Genomic DNA, 20317 nt, shown 5'->3' on the forward strand with positions numbered 1-20317 from the left:
GTATGTCACAACTCACCCGCCGTCTCCTCCTCCGGAGTCAGCAGCACCTCAAGTCGCTGCGAGCCACTCACATCCCAGGCAACCTCAACACTACAGCAGACGCGCTGTCACGGCAGGTTTCCCTCAGGGGAGAGTGGAGACTCCACCCTCAGGTTGTCCAGCTGATTTGGAGTCGATTCAGTCGGGCACAGGTGGACCTGTTCGCCTCCCAAGAATCCTCCCACTGCCCGATCTGGTACGCCCTCACCGAGGCTCCCCTCGGCATAGATGCGCTGGCACACAGCTGGCCCCCTGGTATTCGCAAATATGCGTTTCCCCCAGTGAGCCTACTTGCACAGACCCTGTGCAAGGTCAGGGAGGACGAGGAGCAGGTTGTCCTGGTAGCACCCTACTGGCCCACCCAGACGTGGTTCTCAGACCTCACGCTCCTCGCGACAGCCCCCCCCCGGCAACTTCCCCTGAGGAAGGACCTTCTTTCTCAGGGACGGTGCACCCTCTGGCACCCGCGCCCAGACCTCTGGAATCTCCATGTCTGGTCCCTGGACGGGACACGGAAGACCTAGGTGGCCTACCACCCGCGGTGGTAGACACGATCACTCAGGCTAGGGCCCCCTCTACGAGGCGCCTGTATGCCTTTAAGTGGCGTCTGTTCGCTAAGTGGTGTTCTTCTCGACACGAAGACCCCCAGAGATGCGCAGTCGGATCAGTGCTTTCCTTCCTGCAGGAGAGGTTGGAAGGGAGGCTGTCCCCTTCCACCTTGAAGGTGTACGTTGCTGCCATAGCAGCACACCACGACGCAGTTGACGGTAAGTCCTTAGGGAAGCACGACCTGATCATCAGGTTCCTAAGAGGCGCCAGGAGGCTGAATCCCTCCAGACCGCCCCTCGTTCCCTCATGGGATCTCTCCATAGTTCTTCAGGGTCTACAGAGAGCCCCCTTTGAGCCTTTGCAGTCAGCCGAGCTTAAGGCACTCTCCTTGAAGACTGCCCTCCTGACAGCGCTCACTTCCATCAAGAGGGTAGGTGACCTGCAAGTGTTCTCTGTCAGCGAAACGTGCCTGGAGTTCGGTCCAGGTTACTCTCACGTGATCCTGAGACCCTGACCGGGCTATGTGCCCAAGGTTCCCACCACCCCTTTAGGGACTAGGTGGTGAACCTGCAAGTGCTGCCCCAGGAGGAGGCAGACCCAGCCCTGTCGTCGCTGTGTCCGGTGCGTGCTTTACGCATCTATTTGGATCGCACACAGAGCTTTAGAATCTCTGAGCAGCTCTTTGTCTGCTTTTGGTGCACAGCGGAAAGGAAGCGCTGTCTCCAAGCAGAGGATCGCCCACTGGCTCGTTGATGCCATAACTATGGCATATCTCGCCCAAAACATGCCGCCCCCGGTAGGGCTACGAGCCCATTCTACCCGTGGTGTAGCGGCTTCTTGGGCCTTGGCCAGGGGTGCCTCTCTAACAGACATTTGCAGAGCAGCGGGCTGGGCAACACCCAACACCTTTGCAAGGTTCTACAACTTCCGGGTGGAACCGGTTTCGTCCCAGGTAGTGGCACGCAACAAGCGGATAAGCCCGGGATAGCCGGCCGGGTGTATCGCTTGCACATAGCGCCTTCCACCTCCTTTTGAGCTGAAGACGTGCGCTGTTAATTCCCAGTAGTGTTCACAAAATTTGTTCCCTGGTTGACTTCCTCCGAGCCCTGTGGCAGTCAAGTTTTCGGAGAGACTCGCTGCCGGCCCAGTACACGCGCTAACTAAGAGCCCGGTTCTGGGGTAGGTACTCCGCATGTGGCGGTTCCCTGTAAGGCTAACCCCGTGTGATCTATCCTTTCCCTGCTAGCAAACTGCGTCTTCCTTGGGCAGAGCCCCTCTGCCCCAGTCTCCATGTTGTAGTAACCCCTCCCCCATTGGGCAGGATCTACCTTGAAGGCTCTCCACATGGTTGGAAAGACCATGTGATGTATTCTTCCACTTAGATATCCCCCCCTCTCTTGGGGTGAGGTGTGGTCTCCGCAGTGTCCTCCCCTTGGGTGGGACACCCCCCGACTAGACCTGGCGGCCCAGTCGGATAATCCCCCTTCTTTTTTAGGGAGTGGAAAAAGAGAAGGGGAAAAGAGGCCACGACTGGGTTAAGCCTGTCTCTATCTTTGGGCAGTCAACTTGTCCCCAAAAAGGGCCGTTCGACACTCATAACTGTGTTGGGGGAGGTTACGTGTCGACCTGGTGTGCTGGCTATGAGGCACACAGCAAGTCTGCCGACCACACACCGCCAGTTCACGTAACACCGTTCAGCCTTGTGGCATTTTGTATAGGGACCCCTAGTGTCACTACCTCGACACCAACGTCGAGTGAGTGACAGATAGGGAACGTCATGGTTTACTGGTGTAACCTCCGTTCCCTGATGGAGGGAACGAGACGTTGGTCCCTCCTGCCACAACGCTGAACTACCCGCTGAAATGGCCGGACCTTATATCGGCTCCTCAGCGTAAAACCTGAATGAGTGGTTGCATACCAGCTCCTTTTATACCTGTATGTCCAGGGGAGTGGCATGCAAATACCACTCGCCAATTTTCATTGGCCTTTTATCAAAGACCAGAGGTGTCTCAGGCTCCCAAGAGTGACCCCTAGTGTCACTACATCGACACCAACATCTCGTTCCCTCCATCAGGGAACGGAGGTTACACCAGTAACCATGACGTTAGCTGTGATGAAATTAATTTAGTGTAACAGAGAGGGTTGAAGAAGGGGTATGTTGTGTCACATTGAAAGTTTATTTCCAATCATTTTGACACCTTTGTTCAAGAAGAAAAATATGCAATTTTTTATTTGTTCAGTACTATAACAAAGTATTTCATACTGTATGATACAATTCCTACAAAAGTGTTTTTTCATGGTATGACATTAAATGATAAATGACAAATTTGATTACAATTCTATTACATATACTTTTCTGAGCATTCAAGTACAAATATAGATTGTTCTGTCCTATTTTTGCAAATTCTGCGTGCTTTAATATCAGCAACCCCCACAGAGTATAAGTTGATCCAGAATAAGTACATAAATTGATCCAGGTCTCTTCTCTTCTGCAGTTAAGATGAAGCAGGTCTGACAGCTTAGATATCGTTTTGTTATGAAATGCTGTATCAGCCCTGATTATTGCGTGGGCAGCATAGAATCTGTACAAGACCAAGGGCCTATCTGCACTACCATTTCATGGACACCATAATGCAAAGCCTAGTGTTATGGTTTGGACAGGAGGTTAATTGCAGTTTGGACGGCCTAAAACACAATAATGAGGCGCATCCAGACTCTTGCTCTTTAGATCTCTGCCAAGGTGGATGATCACTTCATGACGACAGACCTCTTAAAATGTCTTTGGTGCAGAAGGTGAGCTGCATATGGCCTCTTCTAAGGCAGCTTTCTAACGGTCTTGGAACTTCTTAAGTGACTGATTTGGAGTGCTTTATATAGGCAGCAGCTTCATGCATGATACATATAGCACTCTTCAAATAAAGCACACTAGAGACTTGACTATTCTCTAATAAGCATATAGATTCATAGCACTCACTATTTGGTATAGTCAGTTTTATTATTTTATTCAATAATTTTCACTATTGAATTATTCAGAAGTATATAATCAATATTTCTCTCACTACACCCGCCATCTTGGATTATTATTTTTTTTCACAGAGCTTGTCGCAACCATGATAAAAAGATCAGCTTCACCAGCATGCTGAATGCTGGACCAGCATAGCCATGTTGTTTAGTAGCAAATCTTGGCTGGTGAAGCCAGTTGACCAGTATGGTTTGCTGGATAAGCTAGTCAAAAAACCTTTTAGGTACACCAGCATACAGTGTTGTAGATCAACACTGAAAACACAACACTGGTAACCATACTGTTTTCTTTTCTTTTTTCAACAAGGAATGCATTCTGGGATTGTCTTCTCTGTAAAGGATATATGTGTTGCTGTTTAACATTTGACTAAAATGAGGTATGTTAGGAGGCAGCATAGTTAAGTTGCCTACCTTTTGCAACAACATTCATATATGGAATGTATGATGTCTCAAAATGCTGCCTCCACAGGCTGCTTATTAGGTTTTGGAACAGAACAAATATCTCCACTTGATTCGGCATGTCTTGCTTTCAGAGGGACTCCTACACAAACTGTGGTTTAATAAAGTAATTTACCAAGTGCCCCTGCAGTATTGATTGTGTAACTGCAGCTCAGCTCTTGATGGCCTTTCTGTGTGTGTTTGTTGTGTTAACAGTTTCAAGGTCAATAAGGAGTTCAAAGGTGTTTCACTTTGATACCGTCCTGTGAAGGGCGACTGGCATTTCTAAAGCCCAGAGTGCTGGATTATGACTCATGGCTCCCTGTAAATCCACACTGTCTTTTGTCTGCTGATTGTGTTGTGTGTAGGCAGTGATCTGGCCAGCCATCCAGCTGCATTTCCACTGAGATCTCAAACAAAACCAGCCAAGCGGACTTGATATGGAAAATGAGCAGCTAGCACGAATGTTCCCTGCGTTCACAGACTTTTATACCTGTAGAGTTTATTTAGAATATTATCAAGTGTCAAAAATAGTTGTTGGCAGGAGAAGCATCATGCTTTGAGCAGATTTTGAATAAATCTCCCAAAAAGTGATTTGTATCTTTGATAATTAACTTGTATGATTACTGTAGTTAAAAAGTATGACTTTTTATGAAAAGTATAAAAGTATGATTGTATATCTTTTTTCCCGGTGGAACACAATTCCAGAAAATTACCTGCAATTTTCAATTTAAAGGTCTGTGTGAAAACGCCCCATTCGAAAATAATGGTACGTTTTGCACTGGCTATTTCCCTGAATGAGAAATTGTAACATTATCTGAAAAGTTAAGTTTTTATGCTGTGTGAACAGAGTCGTAAGATGAACAGTTTGAGCACATACAAGGTCAGGACGTGCTGACCTTAGATGTAGAGGATTCAGATGCTCTGGAATAGAAAAACATTCTAAACAAATATGAAGTCATATAATGAGCAGGCAATGGAAATCGACCCTGCGCAACCACAACAGTGGACTACGAAGAAATGGAGATGGCAAATAAGCGCTCGAAGTGGAGAAAGCATTTAACGCCACTCACTTTAACTTGTGTTGCAGTCTCCACTCTCCACTCGGCCTGTTTCTTTTGAGACTCAGAATAGAGTACCCGCCACATCAATGGGAGCATGTTTCCACGTGAGTTTGTGATTCAATCGATTTGACAGCCAGAATGATCCACATTTGTTTAGTGTGTGTTGCCCAATTTATGTCTGTGTGATGCGTAGTATTTTTAGATTCTGTTCAGATTTTAGAAGTGGTGTAGTGTAATCCATCCTAAAACTGCAAAGAAATTTGTGGACTGATAAACTACATCAAAGAGTTTAATGCCATTTTTGCTGCTGATGTGTGAATGGTCGCAAAACTGTAAAAAGACAGAAACCGTTGCATGTGTGAATAGCAGATGTGGTACATTTACCAGTAAAGGCACCAGTAATTATTTTACTGTATTTAACCAGGTAGCATATGTGAAAGGGGCTGGTATCAAAATGTCAAAGTTGCTATTTTCCATATGATGAAACTGCATCTGCAGTTGTGCTTGGATACATATTAAGTCAGGATTTGAACCTGGTCCCCTTGCATGCTAAACAAAAACTGCACTACTAGACCAACACCTTTCATACACATGACTATGTGTATATACTTCTATATTGTTAAAAGTGTTTTTCACTTTATCTGGTTATGTCTTATCTTGCCTGCCACTAGTGCCCCATAAAAAAAAAAAACCCAAAGGATGATGGTCAGGCCCTGGTTAGTACTGTGTGGGGTGGGGGGATGCCTGTTGTTTAAATTAAAATTTTACTGTCATGTATGTGAGCCAACTTGAAAAATAAAATAGAATACAATTATTATAATATTTTTTGAATTAAGTAGTAAGATTTTGAGAATAAAGTTGTCACAGTTTGAGAATAAAGTCTTAGTATTATGAAATTAAATTTGTAATATTTTGAGAATAAAGTAAAAATTACAAGAATAAGGTCGTAGAATTATGAGAATAAAGTAGTAGCTATATTGCGTGAATTAAGTAGAAATATTTTGAGAGGAAAAAATTATGCGCTAAACTTCACATCATAATCACAACCAGACCATTCGCGCAGTCCCACTCGGCGTGGGTGATGATTTGCCTGCATTTTTTTGGGTTTTGCTTTCAAAACAATACAATAACTGAGGGGAGGGGATATTACTATATACAGTTTCTTGAAATGGGCCTATATTAATCACAGCAGTTCCAATTATTTTTCACTTCACTTGAGTGTGAGCCTATATCTCGTGCATCCCTTGACAGGCGCCCACATGTTGAATACACCTGCACTAATGCACACCTGAATCATGAACAGAGAGCTCACAAAAACTTCCCACAAATTCAGCTCAGCTAACTTGAAACAAAGTTATAAAGTTGTTATCTCCCTGATTAGTGGTGTTTACTGTATCCAAAGACCCAGACATTCCACTTTGCTATTGTCCACTACATCATTTTGATGTTACTTTCCTTATGACTTATTCTTTTTTTTTTCTTTTTTTAATTCCCTTTTCTCCCCAAATTGGAATGCCCAATTCCCACTACTTAGTTGGTCCTCGTGGTGGCACGGTTACTCACTTCAATCCGGGTGGCGGAGGACAAGTCTCAGTTGCCTCCGCTTCTGAGACAGTCAGTCCATGCATCTTATCATGTGGCTCATTGTGCATGACACCGCAGAGACTCCCAGCATGTGGAGGCTTGCGCTACTATCTGCGATCCACGCACATCATACCACACGCCCCATTGAGAGCGAGAACCACTAATCGCGACCACGAGGAGGTTACCCCATGTGACTCTACCCTCCCTAGCAACTGGGCCAATTTGGTTGCTAAGGAGACCTGGCTGGAGTCACTCAGCACACCTTGGATTCGAACTCACGACTCCAGGGGTGGTAGTCAGCATCAATACTCGCTGAGCTACCCAGGCCCCCTTATGACTTATTCTTAAATATTACAATTTTATTCTTGTGATTTTTACTTTATTCTCAAAATGTGACGATTTTAATCTCATAATGAAACAACTTTATTCTCGTAATTTTTACTTTATTCTCAAAATATTGTGACTTTTTTTTCGAAATCTTAAAAAAAAAAAAAAAAATTTAAAACACTAAAACACTGTCACAGCAAAGACTATGAAAGTGCTGTATATTTTGTAGGCTGGCCAATGTTGAGTGGTGTGTTTGTTTCTCTGTGTGGGCTGATTCATGCAACATGACAGATCTGCAGAGAAAAGCTGTCCTACTCTAGATTTACACAGAAAAATTAGATGTTGTGGGTAGTTGCCATGCCATACAATGTTGTTGCTAAGGTGTTTTGGGTGGTTGCTGTGGCATTGTTGTGTGATTGCTAGGAGGTTGCTTAGAGCCAACCCTAAGTCTTTATGAAATTCTGGTTCCATATGCCTTGGGTCATTGCTTCAGTGTAAAGCTTTTAGGTTTTTTATCCTGTTTAATTATCCACCAGGTTAAAATTGTTAGTCTGATCTCTAAGAAAAGTGATGGCACTCCTCCACATGGCCACATGATGTGAGGTAACCTATTAGCCTAGTCATGTTCATAGCACACATGTGCAGGATGAATTACATTGAGGCTTATATTGGTTAAGGTCTTTTCACAAATCCCTGAGCATAAACAATAGTAATAATGATATGGGGTGGGTAAAAATATAGATTTTCCGATGCATCGTGATCCTTATTTGAACGATCCGATATTGGTTCTTAAATCCTAAGATCGATTACATCGAAGTAAAGCACATGCAAATATGACTAAATTTTGTGCTTCGGAGGGATGGAAGCTGGCGCCTGGGGCTTGATAAGCTTTAAACGCAATTGCGCGGTGCAGTTGAAGCCTGGTTTTCACGTGAGTGTGGCGAGTGATGCCCTCTGCTCTATCCAAGAGTAATTTTCATGCCTCGCTATTGATGGGATAGTGCAGAGCTGATCTACTCATGGGTACAGTCAGAATATAACAACTATAGTCCTATAGAAATAAGGTGTTAAATAAATTTAGTTTAAACTCACATGGATTCTTTAAGTAAAAATTCAGTGTCGAATTCAAAAGGTTCCTGTTGCTAAGATTATGCAAATAGTACAAATTGTACATGTAAACAATAAACATGTTACTATATATATATATATATATATATATATATATATATATATATATATATATATATATATATATATATATAATTTGTTTTCATCAAGTGTCCCATGCACCAATATTTCCTCCACCCTCACAAAGCAAAATTAACTTGTAATTTATTCAGTTCAGTCTGCCCTGCCTCATCTATTCATGTGTTATATTCTCCTGATATTCTTTGATTAGATGTTTACAGACAAAGAAATACTGCAGTATCAATCACATTTAATATACTCTCATCACTTTTCTCTGTTTCATTCACTCTATCTTGAGGTGTTATGATTAAAGTAGATACCAAGAGCTGATAGGAAGTGCACAAGGAAGGCACACAGATTTACTATGTAGATATGTAGAATAAAATTGAAAATGCTGATTTAAAAACTTTAAGCTAAGTAATAAAAGGAAATTGCTGTTATTCATTAAGGACACATAAAAGAGTGTTTGATTATACAATAAATATTGATGGAGTCTCACTTACACTCAAGATAGTGTTTGAATCAGTATGTGTTTGAATCGATACCTGGCTGTGTATTCCAGAGCCAAGTCTCTGGCTTTTTATTGGTGATCCTCCTCTCCTTGTTAAAGGCAACAGCACATTTGAAGCAATATGGACTCTTTGGTGTAGCTCTTAGTGTCTCAGATTTTGGATGTGAATTTGGGTTTGAGGCATAGCTTGATCCAACTTCTGTACTCAGTCAGCAATAATGCATAGAACACTGGAGGTTGGGATGGGTGAGCAATACTACAGCATGACAGTCCATCATGGTAACCTTAAAAAAACAGCAAAGAGCAAAATGTGCACACCACATTGAGTTAAGGCATTAAAATGCAATGGTTTTATTGCAATAATTTTGTTCCTGAAATGTGTTTTTGTATAGTGAAACTGTATCAGGGCTTTTCTTTGTTTTAAAACAACTGCTTTGAAGTGAAGCTTTCCATTAAGTATTTATTTTGGTGCAGAATCAAGCCTGTTGTAAGTTAATTAGTTACATAAAATCAGATCAATTTACTGTCACTACACCTTAAACACAGTGTAAAGGAAGGTTAAAGTCTTGGGTTCATGGTGCACAACACGTTAATATATGAAGTTCCAAACGTTGCATGTACAGGTAATAATTACAATAAGTTTTAACCGGTTACTAGTGAAATTGTGTAAAAAGTATGCGTATGTGAAGGAATGTTATTTAAATGTGTAAGTGAAGACTTAATTACTTTATGAAATGAATATGATATAACATACAGTACGTGTGTGTGAATGCATGCATGCTTAACATTAAAAGCAGTCTGTCAGTAACAGAGTGTAAATAATGAATGTTAAGTCTAGGCACTCCAGATGGTGCTGTCTAAGGGGAGCTGGCAGATTCAGTTCATGTTGGACCAAAAGGGATCTGAGTTTAGAGCTCATTTATCTGGGCTCTCACTGCAGGAGACCCCTCTTTCTCCTCTCACATTACTGCAGTCTGAGTGTATCTAAGAGGGCTGCATTTATTACAGTCTGCTCTCAGCAGGGGAGACCTCTGTTATACTGTCAAAGCTTCACATTAAGACTATGCAGATATCGGCTATCATTTATCTGCTACTGCGCCGTTATCTCCAATGCTGCAGCCATGTGTAAAAAATCAAAGCTTAGCTCACACCTGTGGCTATATGTCTGTGATGTTTAATCCTGTGGACATTATTTACATTGCGTTTCTGCAGGCATAATCTCAGATCTGACTGGATAAACTAGAAGCATTTTTCTTCTAGGACAGTTTCATACAGTAACTACAGAGTGGCTAGTGCACTAGATTAAAGCAGAGGTTGCCGGGTATCTGTCCTGGAGGTTGAGACGACATGTCTCTGCTCACAGCAATGATTCTGCACAGCAAAAAGAAAAAAGTTGCTTGTACATCAGTTCTGTCTACTTTCCCAATAAAAATATTTAAACATCCTAAAACAAGATACATTTACTTGAGAAGCAAAACGGTGTAAGACTTATTTTCTGAGATTATATATTGGGTTTTTTTCTTCTCATTTTAAATATAAATCTCATTTGATTTTGTTAGATTTACTTAGAGTTTGTTCATGCAAAAATTTAAATTTGTCATCATTTACTCACACTCGTGTTGTTCCAAACTTATATGCCTTTCTTCCATGGAACATTAAGTGATGTTATGCAGAATGACAGCCTCAGTCATTATTCACTTTCATTGTATGGGATAAAAAATAAATAAAGAGTCAATAGTTACTGAGGCTGTCAGTCCCTAAAATTCTGCCTAACATCTAAAACAAGAAAAAAAAACTATTTGCCAATGGGGTGAGACAAATAAACTTAATTCAAGATATGGCTATTTTCTGAAAAATCTCAATAGCTTATGAAATTAAATTCATCTTTGTGGGATGTTTAGATAGTTTTACTGGAAAACAAGATGAAAATTCTGATGAAAAGAAAATTACTCATTTTTGTTTTTGCAGCATATAGGTCTCCTTCCTCAGGTCTGCCATGAGTGATGCGTGTGAGCTAAGTGTGAATATGAGTGAGGTAATTTCAGATTCACACAAACAAACTCTTGCACACTGAGACTCTCAGCTGCTATAGAATTAAGTGTTTTCTATAATAAGCAGCTGAGTGTAACATTCCTTTATGTTAATCAAGTATTATTACACAGCTCTCTCTGGAATACTTGATTCTGATTGGTCAATCACTGTTCTACGGTCAAATATTTTCATATAAGGACTGCTAAACTGTACATTTGACAGTTGTTCCTAACAACCATTTTTCTACATAGCTGTGCTAGTTTTATTTCTCTTGTTTCAATTCATGGTCTCTTCTCACACGTTACAAAAATTTCAAATTACATTTTTCTGCTTTGTGTTGAGGTCTTAATCACACTATCGGTGTATAAATTATCTTGGAACCAGTTGGTAATTGCAAAAATAGCTCAAAAACATGAGAAAAGGTCTAGCACCATAAATTTGCAGATGAGGCTTGGTCTGAAATTGTTATTTAATCAATGCAATGAAATTAAAACATTTTAAAGTGTCGTTTAAATAAAATTTTGGGGCCACTGAATAACATAGGCGAGCAATTTAGTGAAATTTTGTCAAATTACACTGTACTAAAAACACCAGAAACACATTCATTTGAAATTTGAAGGAATGAGTTTGGATGGATTACCTCTGTGACTGATATCTTCAAGATCATACAATCTTATCATTATAAGTTATCTTTTGAATCCTATCCATGTTTTCATGTCATCTTTACAGTAGTGGTGGGGACGTTGATTCTAATGACTATGAAGCGCTGCAGTAGAAATAAATGTCAAGCTAAGAAAAGAGCCTCTCAGAGTCTGAGTATGATCTCTCTTATTGGTGCCATGATCATCTCTGAGGGCTGTGCTGGGATTTGAAATAATTTTATAAACCATATGGGTGTGTATTGTTGTTTACCAGAATGGTGTAAAGACTTAATAGCCAGCCATAACTCACAGCTTAAATTAAACCTGCTATATATATGTATACCACCCCAGCCACACCCATGCAACTATACTCAAAATAGAAAGACAAAGACAGAAAATACACTAAACACACACATTCCTAAAGAAGCAATAATTAAACAATCCCTCCGAGTGATAAAAATTCTGCTCTGTCTGTTGCAAATAACAGTGCCACTACAGGCAGCATCAGCTGATTCCCATTGTCCTCTTGCCATTGAGATGTGACATGAATTTTAATAAGTAAATTAATGTTTAGAGCTGCATATTGTGTGAGTAATAGAATGGATGTAAAAACCTCCCAAACCTTTGAGAAATGCTAACAGTAGAATTGACAAATGAACTGTAGAATAAAGCTTATTTCACTGTTGGAGCATCCGTTTGTCTCTGCTAGAACCACAATATAGAGATTTTAATCTTTTCTCCTCTTTGTTAGACAAACCATTCATTTGTCATCTGAAATGTTTCACACCAGTTCACCTCGATGACCTTTGTCCTTTTCTTGGTGTGATTTGTCTTTTGGGGTTGATGGTCAAAGTTGTTGTAACATTTGACCCATTATCTTTTGTGTCCCTATTGCCCTCTTCTTTGCAGAGTGGTCTCCTTAAGTTCTTAAGTCCTCTTAAGTTCCCATTTCAGTTCACTAAGTTCTATGTTTGAAGAGACCACATAGTGAGTCACAGAGTAAACAAGTCTAGTCTGAGCAGGAACAAGTGAAGAATTTCTTTACTTATTTTTATTTTAATTCAGTGCATTTTTTTCTAATTCAGTTCATTTGTATAACATGTTGTTCCAAAGCAACTTTTCAAAGAATAGTGCCTTACAAACCCCCCGGTGAGCAAGCCAAAGGCAACAGTTTCAAGGAATAACTCGCTAAAATGATTTTAAAATGACTTAAGATGATGTTAAGCTGATGATTTTTTAACTATGACTGAACATAAAATACTGTCTATGATATCTATTCGCTGCAGGGGGAAGGGAGTCTGGGACCCCCGATCATCGTGTGCACACGGCCGTGCACGGAGTGCCAGCTGTATTCTGATGAGGACGGGTTGGGAGGCCGGGATGCACAGGAGTCAGATATGGACAGTGCTGGAGACAGTGGAGCAGGATCTGAATTCTCTGAAGGAGGACGACATGATGATAAAGAAGGACTGGGAGGACTCTTTCTACGTGGAAACATGTCAGTATCATACTGTAGATGATTATATTTTCAGTCCCACCAGGATTTCGCAGCACTTTTTTCTGATTATTGTGGCCCGAAATGACTGAATTTGCTGCAGCTTTTCTGAGATATTGCGATGCAATTTTTTTGTTTGTTTGTTTGTTTGTTTTGCAAACACTCACAAATCATCATTGTATACCTGTGAAATTTGCATCAGCGACGGTGTAAATGCAATTACATGTAAATATTTTAGTGCACAATAACTGAATATGTCGTTAGCAAGCAAAAAATAATTAATTCACACAAAAATACAATACATTTAGGTGAAACTGTGATATGGATATTGGAAGACCCTTAATTGTTTTTGCATTAATATTTTCTGCAGACAATGCAAGAAAACTTCTCTAAGGTTAAAAATGTCCTACCATAAATCTGTAAACTAAAAACACAAATGAAGATTTAATAATTAGGCCTGTTGCAATTATAACTTTGTCTAATACAGAAATCTGATATATGGCCATATATTAAATTATAGTTCATATATTTGAGCATTTATGTACATATTCAAATTCCACTACATATGAAACTCCATACTGTATATGAAAATAGGGAATTTTTGTAATATTTTGAAATATATGTTGCATATACAGTATGTACATACAGTATATGTGACCTTTTTATATCAGTGAAAACCACATATGAACATACACTATATTGCCAAAAGTATTCGCTCACCCATCCAAATAATTGAATTCAGGTGTTCCAATCACTTCCATGGCCACAGGTGTATAAAATGAAGCACCTAGGCATGCAGACTGCTTCTACAAACATTTGTGAAAGAACAGGCCGCTCTCAGGAGCTCAGTGAATTCCAGCGTGGTACTGTGATAGGATGCCACCTGTGCAACAAGTCCAGTCGTGAAATTTCCTCGCTACTAAATATTCCACAGTCAACTGTCAGTGGTATTATAACAAAGTGGAAGCGATTGGGAATGACAGCAACTCAGCCACGAAGTGATAGGCCACGTAAAATGACAGAGTGGGGTCAGCGGATGCTGAGGCACATAGTGCGCAGAGGTCGCCAACTTTCTGCAGAGTCAATCGCTACAGACCTCCAGAGTTCATGTGGCCTTCAGATTAGTTCAAGAACAGTGCGTAGAGAGCTTCATGGAATGGGTTTCAATGGCCGAGCAGCTGCATCCAAGCCATACATCACCAAGTGCAATGCAAAGCGTCGGATGCAGTGGTGTAAAGCACGCCGCCACTGGACTCTAGAGCAGTGGAGACGCGTTCTCTGGAGTGACGAATCACGCTTCTCCATCTGGCAATCTGATGGACAAGTCTGGGTTTGGCTGTTGCCAGGAGAACGGTACTTGCCTGACTGCATTGTGCCAACTGTGAAGTTTGGTGGAGGGGGATTATGGTGTGGGGTTGTTTTTCAGGAGCTGGGCTTGGCCCCTTAGTTCCAGTGAAAGGAACTCTGAATGCTTCAGCATACCAAGAGATTTTGGACAATTCCATGCTCCCAACTTTGTGGGAACAGTTTGGGGATGGCCCCTTCCTGTTCCAACATGACTGCGCACCAGTGCACAAAGCAAGGTCCATAAAGACATGGATGAGCGAGTTTGGTGTGGAAGAACTTGACTGGCCTGCACAGAGTCCTGACCTCAACCCGATAGAGCACCTTTGGGATGAATTAGAGTGAAGACTGCGAGCCAGGCCTTCTCGTCCAACATCAGTGTCTGACCTCACAAATGCGCTTCTGGAAGAAAGGTCAAAAATTCCCATAAACACACTCCTAAACCTTGTGGAAAGCCTTCCCAGAAGAGTTGAAGCTGTTATAGCTGCAAAGGGTGGGCCGACATCATATTAATCCCTATGGATTAAGAATGGGATGTCACTTAAGTTCATATGCGTCTAAAGGCAGATGAGCGAATACTTTTGGCAATATAGTGTATATTTCATATAAGTGTTTAGCATAAATTGCAATTTATCAGATTTGTACTGTATTAAGCACTTCAAATTCTTATCACATTTTACCATCCAACTATTCATTTTAAGTAAATATAGAAATGCCATTAACTACGGGTCTTTGTGTCTCATTAGCCGCACTCAGAGTGAAGATTAAACACTAGCTGTGATGTACGTGCAGTGTCTGCAGTCCCAAAAAAGTTTAGACAAGGATACGTCAGAATGTTCCGGTTTCACTTTAATGATCACTCGTGTAATGGCAAATGTTCTTGGCCATTGCAGGTTCATGCATGCATGCTTAATGACACTCAGTGACCATGGAAGGAGTAGAAGAGAAGACACTTACTCTGTTACTGTGGAGATGATAGAATGGCAGCTGTGCAGTTCAATATGTCACGACTGCTTCAAGCTTTTCAAGCATTTGATTTGCAGCTGTCAAACATGAAGGAAAGTGATGGGAATATTCACGGTTTATGCTGAAAATTTGCAGAAATTATATATAATTGCAAGCTACCACAAATAATGCAGAGATTGGTAGAATTTGCAAACTTAGAGGGACTGTATTTTTGTTTAGTTAATTTGTTCGATGGTAAAATACTCTCTCCTTGTCCAGCTAAATATGCAGAGGCAACTATAAGTAAACCATTTGTAGGTTGATTCCCCACCCCCACTTGCTCAGTGGTGCTATTAAAACATTGCTCTGTTTGTTTGAGCATTCCAATCAGCCCAACATAGCAACACTGGCATAACCAGTGCATGAGTTTGGGGCGGATCCAGTTTAGGGATTTATGTGTTTTTAATCTGAAAAACAGAAGTCTAAAATGTATTTATTTATTTTATTTTTTTTAGCAACAAATCTTCTTTTTAAAGTTTCAGATTTTCTTTTCAGTGTGAAGTCTCAGTTTTCAAATTAAAATTTGTATTTTCAGTAAACAAAGATAATTTGTCAGGTTACAGTTTTAAAATTGCAAACACATTTTTGGCCCTATTTTGATGTGGGAGTGTGGATATAGATAACTAGATAACTTCACCCAACTATCCTCTTCTACTCAAGACCAGTGATCAGGGAAAACTGTGTGAAAATCATTATTTTTGCATTCCTGACTGGTGATTCTTGTGGTTCAGAAATCACACACTTCAGCTTTAATAATGTCTAAATGATTCTGTGTTGTTTAGTAGTGCATAAAGAAAGACTGACCTCTCCCTGTCTGTGGTAGTAGTTGTGGTCAGATGGTCTCATCAGCAGCAGCATCAGTGATCTCAGTGGAGGAGCAGTTTGAGGACTATGGAGAGGGAGAGGATGTGGACTTCACTCCCAGCAGCCCCATCCCTGATGATGACACACGCACTAATGGTTTCTCAGACCTTGGCTCCTCACTGCCCTCCAGGTTAATACATCCTCTTATCTAAAATACTGAAACATATACTCCATTCCAAAGCCTAGTGAGCTGTCTATGGAGGGAGAATTTTATAGCATCAATGGTGGTCACGATGAGAAGGCTGGTTCAAAAAGTTTGCAACTTAATTATGCTGCCTACTAAGATATCTCGTTTTTGCCAAATTCTAAAGCAGCACCGCATGTATTTTTATGACTATTAGAGTGTCGTGATATTAGCTTAGCAACATGCTACCATCAAAATCTATTGAAATCAAAGGCCGAATCTCCCATGAAGAACGCTATTTGTGTGAGTTGCTGCCTACTGTAGAGCGTTCCAAATCAGTTGCTTATGAGGTTCCTAAGAAGGCAGATGCCTGTAAGTAGTAGGCAGTGAGGCAGCTCACTTGGTTTTAGAACATTCTTCATGATCTGTTATATGTGACTGAATGGATGTCATAAACCTTCTTTAGAGTAATTGGAGAGTAATTATCAATAGTCTCTCAAATACACTCTCTTGCATTACTGCTGCTGTGTCGCACATCTTTGACAGCCATTAATCATCTCATTGGTGAACACAAAATCACAAAAGCCAATAATTATAGTTGTGTGCGTGTAAAACAGTTTTGAACATACCGACTAACCGCATCTAATAGTTTGATCTGTCTCATTCTGGTTAAATCAAAGAGAATTATAATATCACAACATCAATAACATATAATTAGATTTTCTTTTCAGACTATGTGGAATTTGAAATATTTCACCATATTGAGCAAGTCACTCTGAATGCTTCTACTACCAGTCATGATTGATCACTGCATTATGTTTACAGTGCTGGTCAGACCCCTCAGAAGATCAGGCACTTGTACAACAGTGAGCTGCTGGATGTTTACTGCTCTCAGTGCTGCAAGAAAGTCAACCTGCTCAATGACCTAGAGGCCAGACTCAAGAACCTCAAAGCTAACAGGTAAGAGGAGACAAACATGGCACACTGTAGCACTGTGCTTTTGGAAGGATTCTACAATATGTCTCGGTTCACTCTTGATAAAGTTGATAGTCTCTTTAATCACCCTGGTCTGCCAAAAGCTTTATCAGGAGAAAGGTCTCATCAGAGGAGTTGTTACCATAGCAACAACATTCCAGTCAAGGGCTTACAACTCTTTATGAATGTTATCAGACAGTACAGGAAAACTGAGACCCTCAAGAAAGCTTTGGGGTTTAAGTGGGTGTGTGTGGTGAAATTGAAGGGAAACTGCTGAAATAGTAATCTTTTTTTATTATGTGGATACCCAACAAACTTGCTATCATTCATCTTTAACAATGCTTTAATGTATCGCGAGGGTTCCACTTATGGTTGCTAATACACTAAGACATTATACCACAGACACAGACAGTGTGTATGGTAAGAGCTGTGTAATTTCCTGCTCTCTGGGCAGATAGGATTGACGAGGGAACAGGATCATGTGGAATTCAGTGGTCTTTGATTATTAATCCCTGGACATTTTTGTCCAAATAATTGACTGCATACACTGCTGAAGTTAAAATGCATTCGTGCAAAAAATGTTTGGCAGCAAATTAACTGCACTTTAGGAACAGCAAACATTTGGGTTATAAAGTGTCATACATGTATCAAAGAGCACTGATTAGATTTGGACAGTACAAAGTAAAATATGGCCAGGGTTTTTCAATATGTAAAAGCAATTTGGAGCAATAAAAATAATGTGAAACTATTAGTCATTTTCTGCAATCAATCAATCAATCACCCTGCATTATGAGATAATAGTGTAAATAGTTATTTGACCATTATAGTGATTAATAGGGCTTTTCACACTTGAAAACTTTAATCCCGGGTTATTCTAAACCAGGGTAAATGGAATCCTGGGTTACCTGTTTCACACTGTTCATACTTTACCCTGGATTAGTAATTAATCCTGGGTTTTCACGTTCCAATGTTTCACACTGTACATTTGTAAACCCCTGGTTAATGTTCTTTTTTGCATATTTGCTGTGTCAGTAACAATGATTGGACGAATACAGCTCGTGATGGACACGTAACCTGTCACTGGAGCTGCTTTGCTCTTCTGTGGAAATGTCGGCAAGCAAATCAGCATTGTTTGTCTTTCATCTTCTAAAATATGCCACGAAAACATGGAAAACTGTCTTCATCATGGCAGTTATCACGTTTACAGCCACTATTCGACACTTTACCAGATTCCCTCAGACGGAGAACGTAAACAGCACGTGAAAGTTTCAGCGACGGTACAAAACACATGAATATTTAATGAGGTTAAAGCCACCAGATTTTTCCCCCCACAGCTAATGTGAGAATTTCTGATTCTTCCAAAGCAATTAGGACAACAAGCTACTTTAACAGGTCATGACAGCACTTGAGATGGACTATGTGTATCTGCACAAGTACATGTACAGTATTGTATGTGTGTGTGGTTACTGGAAGTGTATCTGTCCTTATCTTCCCTTGTTAGGAGATTGTCTGTCTCTATCTTTGTAGGTGAGATTCAGTGTGTTGTGTACTGTGATGGCTGGGTTATCTATGAGGACAGGAGAGCCGGTTCGTATTTCCACAAGCTGTTTGAGCTCAGATCTTTCTGATGTAACAAGAAGGGTTTAAAGACTGACGTGGGTCTCAGTTACATTAACACAGGCTTTCATTTAGAATTAGAGTGCAGGTATTCTATTTTAGTACTAAGGTCCTTCAAAGCTGTCTGATTATCTGTGTAATCTCATGAACTCTTAGGACATATTGACTGCAGTACAGTACATTCGTGGACACTTGGGGCACTAGTGAATTAGTAATCTAAACCAGGGTTTCCCAAACTTGACTTAAATGACTTACTTGAAGTTCCACTTGATATCTTAAGTAACATTAACCATTCGAAATATCTTTCAATTTACATCTTTGCACTTTGCAGTTGCATTTTACTTATTATTGCTCTATTTTTAATAGCCCTTTATTCAGTGGCATAGCGCAAACGGCGGTGACCCACCCGCAAGGGAGGAGGCAAGGCCCCTTACCCGAAAGCCTAATCAGGGAGGATTCACCTTTTAACTCAAAATTGCATACCAGTGCTTTCACCCATGCTATTAACTAGTCTGTCTTCCATCAAAATTATTTTCGGGGCTATCTGTACAGATAGTCGAAAATAGTTTTGACAACTTGTCTGATATCAACAAATGGAGAGAAAACGAATTAATGGCAATGTTTTACATTTAGGTTATTCGTAACAAGTTAGTTTGCAGCTCAATGCAGCTTGTGATTAAGGAATGCAATAAAGCATCTGACCTTTAACAATGTTCAAAACGTCCTTTTCTCATAGTATTTTTCTGTGCAGTCTCCTTCATGATGTTTGTTATTTCCAACTGACGAGCACATTGGCTTTCAATGCTAAGTTTTGCAAGTCCAGAGAGTCTGTCCTGGCTCAATGTGCTTCTCAGGCAGTTTTTTTTTTTATGAGTTTTAATTTAGAGAAAGACCTTTTGGCACTTGCCAAGGTTACGGGGATAGTTAAAAAAAAGCTTCAGAGCAGTAGCCACATCTGTGACACTTAGTAGAACAGATGTATGCTTCAAAAGCAGCAGTTCTGTCAGATCTTTAATTGACCCCATTTCAATTGTTTTATTTCTGACCGCAGGGCACTTCGAAATGAAAGCAATTGTGATGTAAAATCTGAGGAAATATCATTGTTGTAGGTCATTGCAAGGGTTTAAGCAAATGCATGCAACACATCATTGGCTGCATGTTGTAGTTCACTACTCTGACAGCACATGTACTTCTCCCACACATCTATTAAATGTGTGTGTTTAGATCTGGAAGTAGTCTATTTTACGTTGTTTGCTTATATGTCTATCAGACGTATTTTATCCTTTTCCTTTCTTTAATAGCTGTGATATGTTTATAAGCATCATTCAACACCAAATTCAAATTATTCACAATGTATGTTAAACAATAAAATAAAAATAAAATTAATAATAAAGTTTTAATAAAATACATGGGTTACTAAATATGGTTCCCTATCTGTCACTCACTCGACGTTGTGTCGATGTAGTGACACTAGGGGTCACTCTTGGGAGCCCGAGACAC

The 20317-nt window shown here is 40.5% G+C and overlaps 1 protein-coding gene across 3 annotated transcripts in view; it reads left to right on the top strand.

Annotated features, from left to right (window-relative positions):
* Nucleotides 1-20317, top strand: part of LOC127450841 (rab11 family-interacting protein 4A-like) — an 82226-nt gene that overhangs the window by 47088 nt on the left and 14821 nt on the right. For 2 of the 3 annotated variants that reach the window (XM_051715247.1, XM_051715249.1), the window contains 3 exons: nucleotides 12680-12891; nucleotides 16061-16231; nucleotides 17051-17185. In XM_051715247.1, the coding sequence (XP_051571207.1) occupies nucleotides 12680-12891; nucleotides 16061-16231; nucleotides 17051-17185 (518 nt within the window). The remainder of the gene's footprint in view (nucleotides 1-12679; nucleotides 12892-16060; nucleotides 16232-17050; nucleotides 17186-20317) is intronic. The other variant, XM_051715248.1, reaches the window with a different exon arrangement.

This window comes from Myxocyprinus asiaticus, chromosome 13 (genome assembly GCF_019703515.2).
Source record: "Myxocyprinus asiaticus isolate MX2 ecotype Aquarium Trade chromosome 13, UBuf_Myxa_2, whole genome shotgun sequence".
Classification (NCBI taxonomy): Eukaryota; Metazoa; Chordata; class Actinopteri; order Cypriniformes; family Catostomidae; genus Myxocyprinus; species Myxocyprinus asiaticus.